The sequence below is a fragment of the Ailuropoda melanoleuca genome, chromosome 4 (genome assembly GCF_002007445.2).
Source record: "Ailuropoda melanoleuca isolate Jingjing chromosome 4, ASM200744v2, whole genome shotgun sequence".
In the NCBI taxonomy this organism is placed as follows: domain Eukaryota; kingdom Metazoa; phylum Chordata; class Mammalia; order Carnivora; family Ursidae; genus Ailuropoda; species Ailuropoda melanoleuca.
This window is the reverse complement of record NC_048221.1, coordinates 24,406,716-24,420,838: the sequence shown is the minus strand read 5'-3', so window position 1 is coordinate 24,420,838 and position 14,123 is coordinate 24,406,716. Positions and strand designations below refer to the sequence as shown.

Genomic DNA, 14,123 nt, shown 5'->3' with positions numbered 1-14,123 from the left:
TAACTGTGGCTTCAGGATGTTTTAGCATCTGCACAGAGGTGCACTTTCATCATGAATGATGTTCTCAATGGTGGCAGAGTTAAGAATAAGTAACTGTGAGGTGACATTTCAAGTGCATCTCTCCTGTTTACAGAAAGTTCACAGGCCAGGGGCTGACGAATTCACGTACTTCCCTACCATGGGATGCTCTCCCATATGGGTCTAAAATATGTATGATGTAGAAGGATGCTGTGGATGTTAAGTGAAAAAAGCAAGTGGTAGAATAATGTTACCATCCATTTTTGAGAAATAAAAATAAAAAGTAAAATGTTGTACACAGAAACTTGTGTGTGTTTAGACAGAAGGAAATGTCTAGAAGGATTGCCAAACTGGTGGCCCTTGGGTCGTATCCAGCCAGCACCTGTGTTTTGTGTGGCCTGGATAGCATTTTTTTAAATGGTGGATTCGTTGCCAGCATTTAAACATTGTGAGATTTTATATATAACCTGGAATTTCTAGCTTCTCTTGAAAAACTGAAATGTCTGGTGATCCTGGGCCAGTAGTCCCTTGGGACACCTGTAAGCTGGAACTCAGGGCCAGTACTCTCAGTGGTGCCCAGGGGCCCACCCAGGCTTTTCTTTCAGGTACCTGACCCCTGGCCCTGAAAGCATTTGAGTTTATAACCCCTTTATCTACAGTTGGCTTTGACATGGGTGCCTCTGGCACATGGGATTGGGGTGGAGAAAAAAGCAGGGCCTTCGGGAAGACTCACTTATTACACTATATACTTCTGTATGGCTTGGATGTATTATAATGACACCATTTTACTACTAAAATTTAAAAATTAGTAGAAAAACATATTTGAATACTTGGTTGTATCCTAGGTGCCATGTAGAGAAAACCCACATTCCTGTTCCTCTATAAACTTCCATTATAAATCTAAAAATGAACTTGAACTCTGCATGGCAGGAGGCTCTTATTATTGAAATGTTCCTTCAAGATGCCCTCTGCATGCACCGGTTTCATTCTTGGAGTTCTCGCTTCTGGTCAAAGCAGGGATGTCAGGGGAGATGGCCATGCCCTGTTCCTTCCTTCCTTTTCTCCTGCCAGAGGTATCTGCTGGTTCTCTTGCCTGTGCTCCCTCCTTCACTGCTACCTGCCCTGGGACCCACTCAGCTTCACCTCTTCCACCAAGTGCTACAGCCCACGGGTTTCGGTTCTTCTTTCTCGTTCGTAGTCAGCAACCAGAAGTCAGGCTTAATCATTCTTGGATTAGTTGACGTGAGTGTGCCCTCCCTCCCCCAGAGAAGAAGTAAAGTCTAGTGATCAGTTTACATTTCCTTTGGGCCCTCATTGGGGTGATCCTGGCCTGGGCTGCTGGGGCTCCATTCAGTGGCATGTTTGAAAATCCTCCAGGAGAGGAGTAGCTGGGCTTATGGAAACCTCCATTGGTCCTCGGGAGATTGACATTCTTCAGTAGCTCAGCTGTCTCCAGAGCTGGCTCATCTCAGCCTGTTTATAGGCCTGTACAAATTCAGGCCCCTTTCTTTGCAGGAGGCTAGGATGAGAGGCTGTTTTAGGAATGAATGCCTTCCCTCCCTCCCCAACCAGCCACCACCCTACCCTAGGCTTGCTTTGTGGGGAGTCAGGCGTTTGGAAGTCCCAAGGATGAGTTGAAACCACCTTTTGTGGGCACTGCTGTTTTCGACACACATCACTGAGTGTTTGTTGAGTGCCAGACCTGGTAGGTACCACATGTGGGCTTTGAGGTGCCCCAGATGGTTGCCTAAAAGGGCTGAGCCTCTTTCACAGTGTTTTCACTTCCTTCTTTCTCCAAACAGATAGGACCCCTTCAAGCTCTTTGAAGCAAGACCCAAGTCTGTCGGGGAGCAGTGCTTTCAAAGCATTTGCTTTTCTTCCAGAGTACCCTGTGGGCCTGCACATCCCTGCTATTGCCCTTGCCAATTCTCCTGCCTAGAAAACCCCTCAGAATTCTACCTGTGTGTCTCTTGCTCTAAGAAACCTTCCCAGACTTTGTCCCCCTAAAAAAATGCATTGGCCAGGCTCAGTTATTTCTTGGCCGCCTCAATACTTTTTGCAAATCCCAGCAGCATTTATTTTGTTCTCCGGTCACCAGTGGTTCATCTTTGTGCTTCCAGAGCCCAGTGCCTTCTTCTGTGGTGTCTGCAGGGCAAAGACACTCTTCCAAGGCCCTATGTTAGGGGCCAGGTCACTGCCATGAGAGGATGGGGAGAGCCTGCTTACCCGTATGCTCTAGAGTCCAGTCTTAGATGGAAGCTTGTTCTGTCTTTTACTCAGGGCTCAGACAAGTCAAGGCTCTTAAAAATCTGTGCATTTGTAAAACAGCCTTGGGAACTTTTGCCTAAATCTTGGCAGCGAAAAGTGGCAAATCAAATACTAGGGCCATTAGAAGACTAGAAACTAAAAATAAATAATTGAAAGCTGCACTGGAATTACGTCTCCTTGGGTTTGAGACCCACTGCTACCATGCAGGGAGGGTGAGGGGGGTTGAGTTTTTGTGGAGAGGGATTGAACAGGGCATGGTTTTCCCCTGTAACCTTGCAGGTCTCTGAGAGACAATCTATCTCACCCAAAGAGCCTGGGTTTTGTAAAAGGCAGGCGACCTGGGCAAGGTGTTCATTCTGGCGAGATCCCATTTCCTTAAATGAGAAATGTCAGCCATGAGTTATTTCCCTAGTAACTTTGAGAAAAGGGGTAAGGCCTTTTGCAATCCAAGTCAAAAGCTGAAAGGGAGGTTTCCAGAGGCAGCGATTTTGAAGGGGGCTCTGAAGAGGAGATTTGCCGAAGGAAAAAAAAAAGAAGTGGATGGTTGTGGTGTTCACCACCACTCTCGTTTGTGGAGTTGCTGTGAACTTGGGATTCATCGACGGCTCTGTGTCCTGGGCAGGGCAGCTGGCTCTGTTGATTCCACTCTGAACAAAGTTCTCCCAGCGTCCCTTCTCTCTGTGTCTCATGCCGATGTCTGGGTTTGGGTCTGCAGAGCTCCAGACTCGAGGCCTGATGTCCTTGCAGTGAACTCTTTAGAGCTGCTGAGTGCCTGGTGTGGCTTTAGGTGGGGACCCAGTGCTCATTGTTCGTTTCCTCCCGGCTGGGGATTGCCAGCCAGACTCTGGATTTCTGGTGTGCCTCTGAATGCCCAAAGCCACAGTGCTCTGAAAAAGCAGCAGCAGGCGAGGAAACTGCCGGAGGTGGGGAGCTCTTGGCTGGTGTGGTCTCAGCTTCTGACACTTGTAACTGATGGCCCCCTGTCACTTCCTGTCATGCAGCCCAAGTGGTGGGGAGGAGTTCCTTCAGGGAAACCATGCTCTGCTCGGCTCAGAGAATCCCGTGTGCAGGGCTCCGTCGCAGTTAGGGGCGGGGGACTCTGCGTGGATGAGGCCGGAGCGCCCCATGGTTTGGTGCTGCTTCTTTGTCCGGGCTCAGGTAAGCTCCCTGTGGCAGAACCAGGGATGGACGGGCTCCACACTTCCACCCATGCCTGGCTGGGTGGTGCCAGGAGCTGAGGTGCGGGAGGGCGAAGCTGTCTTTCACCTCCCAAGCAAATGGGCAGGGAGCTGTTGTTAAAAACCCCTAGGAAGATGGAGTGGGGACTTCTGTCTCACTTTAGTGTGAATCAGAAAAGAGCTGTGTGGTTGTGTTTAAGACCACAATGGTTGCTTGATTGGAGATGGTGAGTTAAGTGAGTGCCTAGCTGTCAGCATTTCCTTTAGCATCTGTGATTGGAGGAGAGAGAGAATGTGTGTGTGTGTGTGTGTGTGTGTGTGTGTGTGTGTGTGTGTGTGTTGGGGGGAGCTCTTTGTTCCACGATGCTAGTATTTTAATTTTTATAAGAGATCTGTTTTCAGTTAATTGGGGGGAAAAAGTGAAAATAAGGATGCATCTGCCTTCTGGTGTTTTCTGTTTGGGGAGTTTTTTAAAGTCACAAAGTGGATTTCCAAGATCTTTTCTTCTTCTTTGGGTTGAAATATGGCTGCAATCAATTTTGGAAGTTCATTCTGCTTGAAACAACTTTTTTGTAGGTTTCCTTTTAGTGAGTCCTGTGTTGTGAATGTGTTCATCATTGAGAAGATGAAGTCAGATATTATTATTAGGGGAGATTCAGACTCACTAGTGTTCTCATTAAGGTGCCTGGTTTGGTTATGTCTGAAGGAGTGGCTGGAGATGTTACCTTTCCATGGGCTGAAGAATGGTTAGGAAGCCCAAAGGTACCTCCCTCTGTCCCTTTTGTTTGTGGGTGGGCGTTAAAGTGTTGAATAAGCCACCCCTATTTTCCAAAGAAAGTGTCCATTGCTTTTTCTATTCTTCTCACCAGAATTCTGAGATTGATTTTTGTAATGCTAATTCCAGCTCTCATACATGACCATTCTAGATGTACATTTATAATCTTTTCATGTGATTTGGATGGTTTTATGGTCTTTCTCCTTCCCCATCTGATTCATCCAGCTGTTTGTTCACCTGATAAAGAATCATTTTTGAGTCTTTGAGATACAGAAATTGACAATATTTAAAATGACATACTACAATTTAGTGATAGTTAATGCAACATAAAAATAATACAACACTAGCTAACATTTATTGGATACTTGGCATGTGAGTAAGCACTTTACTCCCATTAGCTCATGAAATTCCTACAACACTATAGAGTTGGCTGGCTATTATCACTATCCTTATTTCTCAGATAGTAAAACTGAGGTTTAGAAAAGATAAATTATTTTTCCAAGGTCACCTAGCTGGGGAGCAGTGGACCAGGGTTCAAGCTCAGGCAGAATGGATCCAGAAATGACATTCTTAGCTATTAGGTGCTACATGAGGATTTCAGTGATGGAGCCCTTTCTATATCTCCTGTAACCTGCAACATCTTCAGTAATACTTTGCTTTTCTGTCCTTTGGCAAATCGGCCTGTTTTGGTGGATGTTTGCTAAGGTCCAATTAGTGGCTACCTAAGAGGCGTCTAGATAAATCATTACCTTCTCTGGACTCAGTTTCCCTGCCTATCAAATGGAAGTTTTTCTAAACTCATTTTAGTTCTGATATGAACCTAAGATATGCAAATATCTTGTACAAAAAGTCAAACAGTTCTCATATCTTTCCTATTTCAAGTTAAATGAGTGCATTTAAATATACATTTCCCAACGGTATCAATTGGAACTCAAAATGTAATTGGCTAATGTAATTGGCTAGGGGGCTGTTGACCTTTATTTTGCTCTTGAAAATATTACTGAATACATTTTTATTTCTCGGTTCTGAGAGTCTCCAGAGAAAGGATCTGGAGGAATTGGGGCTGGGTGTGGGAGGTCAATTGGTAAATGGATGTGGTGGAGAGAAAGGGAGGGGAGGGGAGAAACCCTTTAAAGAGCTTCTGAGATTTGGCCAAGGCAGTTCTGTATCAGTGGAGAAATGCTAGAGTATAATGATTAAGGGCATGGGTCTTAGGACCGCAGAGATGTAGTTTTGCATCCCAGCTTTGCCTCTGACTAGCCATGCAATCCTAGGCATGTTACCAAATGTTTCTCAGTCTGTTTTCTGCTCTGCAAAAAATGGGGGTGATAAATAGTGTCTACTTTATAGGATTGTCATGAAGAATAAATGAAATGACCCATAAGCATGCCTCGCCCAGAACCAGTACTCAGTAAACGTGATCCACGTCCCCGGTCTTACTGACCGTAGACTGTTGGTGGGCACTGGAGACACGAATCCTGAGTGTGTAAGGACTTAGGCATGCCAAGGCTGTGAAACATCTACCCACAGAGATGAACCTGGCCCTGGTTTGATTTTGTTGAGGGAAGGAAACATATTCCACGGAAGGTCAGTACTTCATTTTAAAGCTCCAATTCCAGCCATGTTTTTACAGCTTGCCCAGAACGCCAAGTGGGAGCCATGAAAGGGAAGTTGATTCAAACCAGATTCTAAAAAGGCCTCTCTTGATAGAACACACAGAGGTATGACTCGGAGAGGGCGAGGTCTGGGTGGTGACCCCCCATGTCCACCCAGACAGAAACAATGGGTGACTTTAGGACCTAAATATAGACTATGTGGATGTCACTTAGGGAAAACCAGTTCCCGATGCTGACCAGGGTGGGCAGGTCTCTTAAGAAGAGCTCCGGAAGCAGCCCCTGTGTGCCAACCCTTGCTCTGTCAGCCCTGTTTTTCTGGACAATTCTGGCCATATTCTAGCTCTCCACATCTGTTGAGCCTCTGCCTCTGATTGGCAGCCTTATTTCCCCATCTCTTCCCTTCCTTGTGGCATTTACCACCTCTCCCCTTTGTTTCTTGCAGACCCCACCCAGCCCTTGCCAGAAACTCCAGGTGCTGTAGCCACAGTGTTTGCTTCTCGTAGAGCAAGGCTAGTAGCTCGCTGGGAGTCAGGAATTTGAGGCTCAAGGTCTCGGTTTTGCAGTTAACCTTGGGCAATGCTGAACCTCACTGTGTCCCAGGTTCTCCAATGGAGACGTTGCTCTTAAGAACCTGGATCCTGGAGCTTGACTGTCTGGGTCCAGATCCTCACTGCCAATTAACCTTGGGCAGGTTCTTCACCTCTTTGGGTCTCAGCTACCTCACCTGCAAAATGGAGATCATCGTAGTATCTGTCTCAGTTACCATGAGAAGTTTATAAAATAATACCTGTGAAACCCTTAAAACAGTTTATCTTGTGTCAGTGCTCAGAAATGCTAGCTATGATTGGGGTGCCTGGGTGGCTCAGTCGGTTAAGCATCCGACTCTTGGTTTCAGTTGTGGAGTCACTAAATCCTATAATGTGTTTCCTAAAATACATTATAATAAATACATCCAGGTCTACTGCGTGTGGGCTGAAGTGATATTCTGTCTCCCCCCGGCCACTTCCTGTACTTTGGGGGACCACAGCGCCAGTGGCTCTGAGCATCTGAGACCGAGGTTGCTGCCTGCTGCTGGTGTTCACAATGCTCATCCCACCAAAATGGACAGTCAGCCCATCCTTTTCATTCACCAGGCAGGGCCTGAGAACCAGCTTTGTGCCTGTCTCTGTGTCAGGGGCCAAGATGCCCAAATTATGGGTCTTTGTAGCCTTTTTTATCTTCTTTGAATGGGACATTACCAGCCCAGAGAAAATGGGGTAGAGAAAGACAAGAAATAATCTAGTTGCTGAAATCCCCCCTTAATGAGAAGTAAGAGAAGCCAAGGCCTTGCTCTTCCTGAAATCTCTGGATTGGGTCAAGGAGCTCTCAGTCAGCTTTTGCTGAGTAACAACCACTCCAGCTCAGTGGCAAACAACAAGCATTTGTTCTTACGTTCACAGCTGTGCGGGTTGATGTGGGCAGTCTGTCCCACATGGGTCCACTAGCTACCCATGTCTATTCTTCCCCTGTGGAGGTCAAAAGTCCCAAGGAGGAAGCAGGAATATAGGATGTCCCTTAAGGCTTAGGCTCAGAATTGGTCCACTGTCCCTTCCACCCATATTTCATCGATTGGAGCAAGTAACAGGTCCAAACCATGGAAGTCAGGAGAGAGCATAAAAGTTTGCTGAAGAATAAATTAGTCCACTACAAAGATCATCACTATTTACTCACTCAGCCCACATTTATGTGGGGCACTCTGCCATGTTGGAAGAGGATAAATATAGTCACAATAAATGACGAAGATAATGAGGACATCTAGCCCAAGGCCTGGCATGCTGTAGGTCCTAAACAAGTATCTAATGGTTGAGTATCTGTAGTACCTCTGGAGTGCTAACTGGTGATCGGTATTTCATAGAGGCTATTGCCTTTTTATCCTGCAACCTCTGTTTGGGCAGGTGCAATCATCCCAGGTCAAACAAGCGGGATACTGTTTTGGCCTGCTGAATGCTTATAATCGAGATCATCCCTGATATGGGGAAAGAGGCAGGCTTTGCACCAGAAAGGCTCTGGTTCGAATCCCTCATGCACCTGTTCCCGTACACTTTGTGGACTGCCTTGGGTGCTAACTCTTTAAGTACCCATCACATACTAAGAATTTAGTTAGCATGATACCTGGCCTATCATAGATTCTCTAAATCCCTAGCCCTCTACTTTTGGGGAGATCACATGCATTTTTGAGTATTCTCTTCAGAAAACTGCTCAGAGATGTGAAAATTTCTCTGCAGGCCCAAGGCCCCAGGTAAAGAACTCCTCTGCAAGTATTCGTTCCCGTCCATCGCCTTCCCCTTCTCTTTTCTCCCCTCTCTTAAGACCTTCATCCACTGGAAGAGATGTTTTTCCATATTTGTATGCCAGCATCAGGCTCAGGGTCTGGCTCATATTAATGAGTGTTTTTTAAGTGAGTGAGAGAAGGAGGATGAAGGGGTTAGTGATATCTTGTTTGCATATGCATCAGGTCACAAAACTTTTGGACTAGGTGAGATAGGAAAGCTCATATAATCCAGCCCCGTTAACTTCATTTACTTTTATTAAAAAATTTCTTACTGAAGTATAGTTGACGTACAATATTATATTAGTTTCAGGTGCACAACCTAGTGATTTGACAGTTCCGTTCATTACTCAGCACTCATCATGATCACCGTAATCACCATCTGCCACCATACAAAGTTGTTACAAGATTATTGACTATTTTCCCTATGCTGTACTTTTCATCTCTGATTTAATTTGTAGCTGGGAGTTTGTACTTCTTAATCCCCTTCACCTATTTCACTTATCCCTCCACCTGCCTCCCCTCTGGCAGCCACCAGTTAGTTCTCTGTATTGAGGCGTCTGTTTTGTTTTTCAGATTCCACATATAAGTGACATCATATGTTATTTGTTTTTCTCCGTGTCAGTTTATTTCACTTAGTATAATACTCTCTAGCTCATCCAGGTTGTTGCAAATGGCAAGACTTCATTCTTTTTTATGGCTGAGTAATATTCCAGGGTGTGTGTGTGTGTGTGTGTGTGTGTGTGTGTGTGTACCACATCTTCTTTATCCATTCATCTATCGATGGGTACTTGGGCTGCTTCCATATCTTGGCTATTGTAAATAATGCTGCTATAACCATGGGGGTGCATATCTCTTTTTGAATTAGTGTTTTAATTTTCTTTGGCAACCCCTTTATTTTATAGTTGATAAAACTGAGACCCAGACAGTTTAGTTCACTTGCCCAAAGGCACACAGCTAATAAATAATAATAATAATAATAATAATAATAATAATAATAATAAATTAATGTTTTCTTCCAACCAGGTAACTTATGCTCAGATACAATTAGGTCTCATTCCCTCAGTACCTGGTTAGAAAACAGTGTCATTCTCATCTGTCAGAGTTATAGATCATGTTACAAAACTTGAGTTTTCTTGACTTTCATATCCAAAGTCAAAGACACAGATGACAGAAACATATATGCCATTGTCTCAACCATAGAACCATTGTGGTGTGAGCCCTTTAGGGCAGAGCCCTTGTCACCTCTTTCTCTGGTCTCCCCTTCCCACTGTATCCCTAAGTCATCACCCAGAACTATGTGTACAGACTACTGAGAATTCAGGAGGGTTGGGGCTGAGAGAGGGACTCTTGTCAAGCCAAGGGTGGAAGGCGGGTTAGGGTTGGTGCACGGGGGAATTTGTTCCTGCAGAGTCCTGGAAATCGTATTTGGAGCCATTCTTCTATTCTTAGTTTTGAAGGCACTTTGTTCTCTGTTGCATTGTTTTAACGGCCACCAGGAAATCAGTCCCTGCTCGGGGTCAGCGATGCCACTGGTTCCTGCCTGTGGCCGCCCAGGTGGGAAGTGCACTGGTTTGTTTTAAGGCTGATCTTTCGTCATTGGGACCATCGTGCCCTTTCTTTTTTTGTTGTCCACCCTGTCTGTATGGGGCGGGGAAGGGCAAGGAGGAAGAAGAGAGTCCGATGAGTCTGTTTTTCTTTAGAGCAAGAGTGACTACACTTATTTCTGTGTTACAAAGAAAAATGGTAACATCCAAGTCTCAACAGAGCACTGTGCCCTCTGGAGCATTGTTCTCCCAGAGAAAGAGAATGCGAGCCACATGCGTCATTTAAAATTTCCTAGGACTCACACTGAAAGAAAAAGAAAGAGTCGAAATTCATTTTAATACTTTATCTAGCCCAATATATCCAAATATTAGCATTTCAACATGTTATCCATATAAAAATTAAGAAGACATTTTACATTCTCTTTTTCATGTGGAGTCTTTGAAATTCAGTGTGTATTACGCACTTAGAGCACATCTCAGTTCAGACGAGCCACATTTCAAGTGCTCAGTACCCGCATGTGGGGTCTGGAGCAGACTGTCCAGTAGAGCCTTTTACAATGCTGGTATCTACACTGTCTCCTATAGAGACTGTTGGACAGATGGCTGTGGAGCACTGGAAACGCAGCTAGTACAGCTAAGGAGCTGAGTTTTAAATTTTATTCAATGTTAATGAATTAAAATTACATCTACACAGCCACATATACTTAATGGCTATCATATACGGACAGTACAACTCTAGGGATTTGGTCTTGTTAGAGAAATATCAACCTAAACTTGAACAAGGTAGCATTTTTCATCTACTACATAGGCAGAGATTAACAAGTAGGATAACACTGTTTGGTGAGGGTAACAGGACCTTTCATGTATGGCCAGTGGGATGGTAAATTAGAGCAGTTTTTATGGGGGCGCCTGGGTGGCACAGCGGTTAAGCGTCTGCCTTCGGCTCAGGGCGTGATCCCGGCGTTCTGGGATCGAGCCCCACGTCAGGCTCCTCCACTATGGGCCTGCTTCTTCCTCTCCCACTCCCCCTGCTTGTGTTCCCTCTCTCGCTGGCTGTCTCTATGTCTGTAGAATAAATAAAAATGTTAAATAAAAAAAAAAAAGAACAGTTTTTATGGAGGACGGTTTGGCCATATGTAACAAATTTCAAGTATATATGCGCTTGGACCCAGCAGCTCCAGTCCTAGATGTTAATGCTATAGGGTCTATTATGCATGTGGACTGGTTTATGTAGAAGGATATTTGCTGCAGCAAAAGATCAAAAACCACACATATACCCTGTCAATGGAGGACTAGATAAATAAGTTATGGTTTGGAAAATGTAATTGGCAACTATTGAAAAGATAAGGCCAATGTTTGACGGCATGGAAGGCTGTGTAAGATATGGCATGAAGCAAGTGTGAACAGTGTGTATAGTATGTTACCGTTTGGGTAAAAGAGATGATTTGCTTATTTCTGTCTAGAGCAGCTCTGGAAGCAGGCAGAAGGAGCCTATCACTGTGGTTGCCTCCTGGGGGAGGGAGGGATAGCTGGGGTGGAAGAGATGTCTACTTATCACAGTAGAGTATATCTTTTTGGAATTTAATCTCACACATTTGAATTATCTAGCCAAAAAATAAATAAGACACAAAAAAGAGGAAACTCTAAGAGAAGAGTGAATCATAGAAGGCTTCCTAGAGGAGGTGGTCTTTGGATTGACTTGTAAAAGATGCATAGGATCCTTATGGCAGGCGGAAGGCTGAGGCTCAGAGACATGAACAAGCAGGACAGATTCAGGCATCTGTATGTACCCGGTGGTGGGCAGAGTACTCAGTATTTAAAATAGGGTGGTGTGGAGTTTGGACAGGCACTGGAATGGCCAGATGGGAAGGGTTTTGTGAGCAGAGTTTGGACCACAAGCAGCCATTGACAGTTTGAAGGAAGCAGGAAAGGATGTGATTGTGTTTGTGTGGAAGACAACTTTGGGCAAAGTGTAGAATGATTTGAAACAGTGATTCCCAAAGTGTGATCTGTGGAGCCCTAGGAGTCCCCAAGACCTAGAAACGAACTACATCACTACAGAGCAGGTTTTCTTTATATGTGTCTACCAAAATAGCAATCATAGCGGCTTGATTACAGAAGCAGATATGTGACTCAGCTGTCTCCTCTGCAGCCAGACAGTAAAGAGAGTTGTAAAAGTATAAAACAATGCTGCTCTTCTCACTGTGTTTTTGTTTTTGAAGAGATAGTTAATTTTCATTAAAATATATTTGTTTGTTTAAAGTAGGCACCATGCCCAGCATGGAGCCCAATGTGGGGCTTGAACTCACAACCCTGAGATCAAGACCTAAGTTGAGATCAAGAGTTGGACTCTTAACTGATTGAGCCACCCAGGCGCCCCTAACTTTCATTACAGTATGTTAATTAGAGCAACAAGTAATACACTTACAACTTTTTTAAAAGAATGGTTTCTTTTAATTTCTCAGTTTTCTTTTCTAATACTGTAAATATTGATAGATGTAACCCACATAAACAAAAGTCCCTCAGGGCCCTCAGGAATTTTTAAAAGTCCTGAGACCAAAAAATCTGAGAATCACTGGTCTGAAATCAAGGAGGCCTGGGGTGCTTATGATTCTGATTGGATCAGAGTAAACTCTAGGGAAACAAAGGTGCTCTCCAAATGTGAATCAGGTAGGGAGCATGAGCTAGCAGGGCCAGAGCATCCATCTCAGAGCAGAGACATGGTCTGGGCAGGTATGCGTGAAAGAGGGAGCTTGCTTGATGGATCTGTTTTGACTGACAGGGCTGTTGGTACATGTCCTATCCTCCACTTCTGCACGAATAGATATTCCTGTTATTTACAGTGCTTTCCCGTTATAAACATCCATGCACGGGTTGCTCTGTGCCCAGCACCTGCAGGAATTACTCTGGAGGGACTCCCTGCAAGTGGAAGGCTGGGCAGGATGAAATGCACATCTCTAGCTTGACTAGAAGCTGTCAAGTTGTTCTCCAGTCTGTGACCCTCCCTCCAACCTTATGTGAATCCCCGTTTCTCCAATCCTTAGTGCTGTCAGATTTTTTAATTTTGCCAATCTGGTGGGTGGGAAATGGCATCTTGTTTTAACCCTAAGCCCACCATCAGTGCTACCCCCATTCCTCACCTCGGAGCATCAGTTACTAAAGTCTGAATTGTAGACGACTCAGAAAGAGTCTTTGCCTCCAGGAAGCACACACACTTTTATGTGTGAATGTGTGAACACACAGAGGTAGGTTCTGTACTCTGGTTTCTGGATAAGGAAAGAATAAAAAATTGGGGGCCTCCACTCTTTATTCGAGATAGAAATCACTCAGTCAACCCTGCTTGCTCTTGTGGTGTTTGCTGTAATTTGGGGCCACGTGGATCTGCCCTGAAGGAAGAGAAATTGGGCTTTTTTGCACTGCCTAGGCTGGTATTTGGGGTAAAGCCCAATCTGAGGCATTAATCCAAGATCTGAGGCTTTGGGCAAACAAGTGTAGTATGGAGTGAAGCTTTGAACCAATCACATGTCCTCACCCGACTCAGGCCTCCCTGTGGTCCTGAAACCAAGGCCTGCTTCTCTAGCCTGTGACCTATTCAGGTGCATAGGGTCCTTCCTGCATTCAGAAGGGCCCCCTATGTGGTTTAATGCTCTGCTGTAGCTGACCTGAAACTCACTAATTTTCGGACGAGGGGCCCTGCATTTTCATTTTGCTCTGAGTTCTGCAAACATTATAGCCAGTCCTGCATGAAGCATCTTTGTGTCTCTCAGATTAAAAAGGGTGTGGAGCAACATGGGTAACACTGTTCTCACTCTGTGCAGGGTGTGACCCCACCGTGAACTCCAAAGCTCTTTTGGGTGAAATACTCATTTCCTTATTTCATGTATTTTGCTTCTTTTTTCTTTCTTTCTTTTTTTTTTTTAACTTCTCTCTCTCTCTCTCTACACACACACAGACTCATATAAATATACATACATACTGTCCATCCTTACCATTCACAAATTCCATATTTGCCCACTTGCTAAAATATACTTGTAACCCCAAAATCAATACCCAGAGCACTTTTGTCATCATTCACAGACATGAATAGAGCAGCAAAAAATTTGAATGACTTGGGGCGCCTGGGTAGCCCAGTCGTTAGGCGTTTGCTTTCGGCTCAGGGCGTGATCCCGGCATTCCGGGATCGAGTCCCCATCAGGCTTCTCTGCTGCGAGCCTGCTTCTTCCTCTCCCACTCCCCATGCTTGTGTTCCCTCTCTCGCTGGCTGTCTCGCTGTCAAATAAATAAATAAAAAATCTTAAAAAAAAATTTGAATGACTTGACAGGCATCTTCTCACCTGAGGTCAGTCAAGGTTGCATTCTGCCTTCTTGTTCATGCTCTCGTTCTGTAAACAAGTGTCTTTTTTGTGGTCTTTT

At 44.7% G+C, this 14,123-nt stretch overlaps 1 protein-coding gene across 2 annotated transcripts in view; it reads left to right on the top strand.

Moving 5' to 3' along the window:
* Window positions 1-14,123, top strand: part of ARHGEF3 (Rho guanine nucleotide exchange factor 3) — a 308,374-nt gene that overhangs the window by 129,547 nt on the left and 164,704 nt on the right. Inside the window, exon 1 of one of the 2 annotated variants that reach the window (XM_011231271.3) lies at window positions 3,244-3,444. The exons of the other annotated variant lie outside the window; for it this stretch is intronic. Within the exon in view, the coding sequence (XP_011229573.2) occupies window positions 3,259-3,444 (186 nt within the window). The 5' untranslated portion in view covers window positions 3,244-3,258. Of the gene's footprint in view, window positions 1-3,243; window positions 3,445-14,123 lie in introns of those variants that run through there. 2 annotated transcript variants of the gene reach the window in all.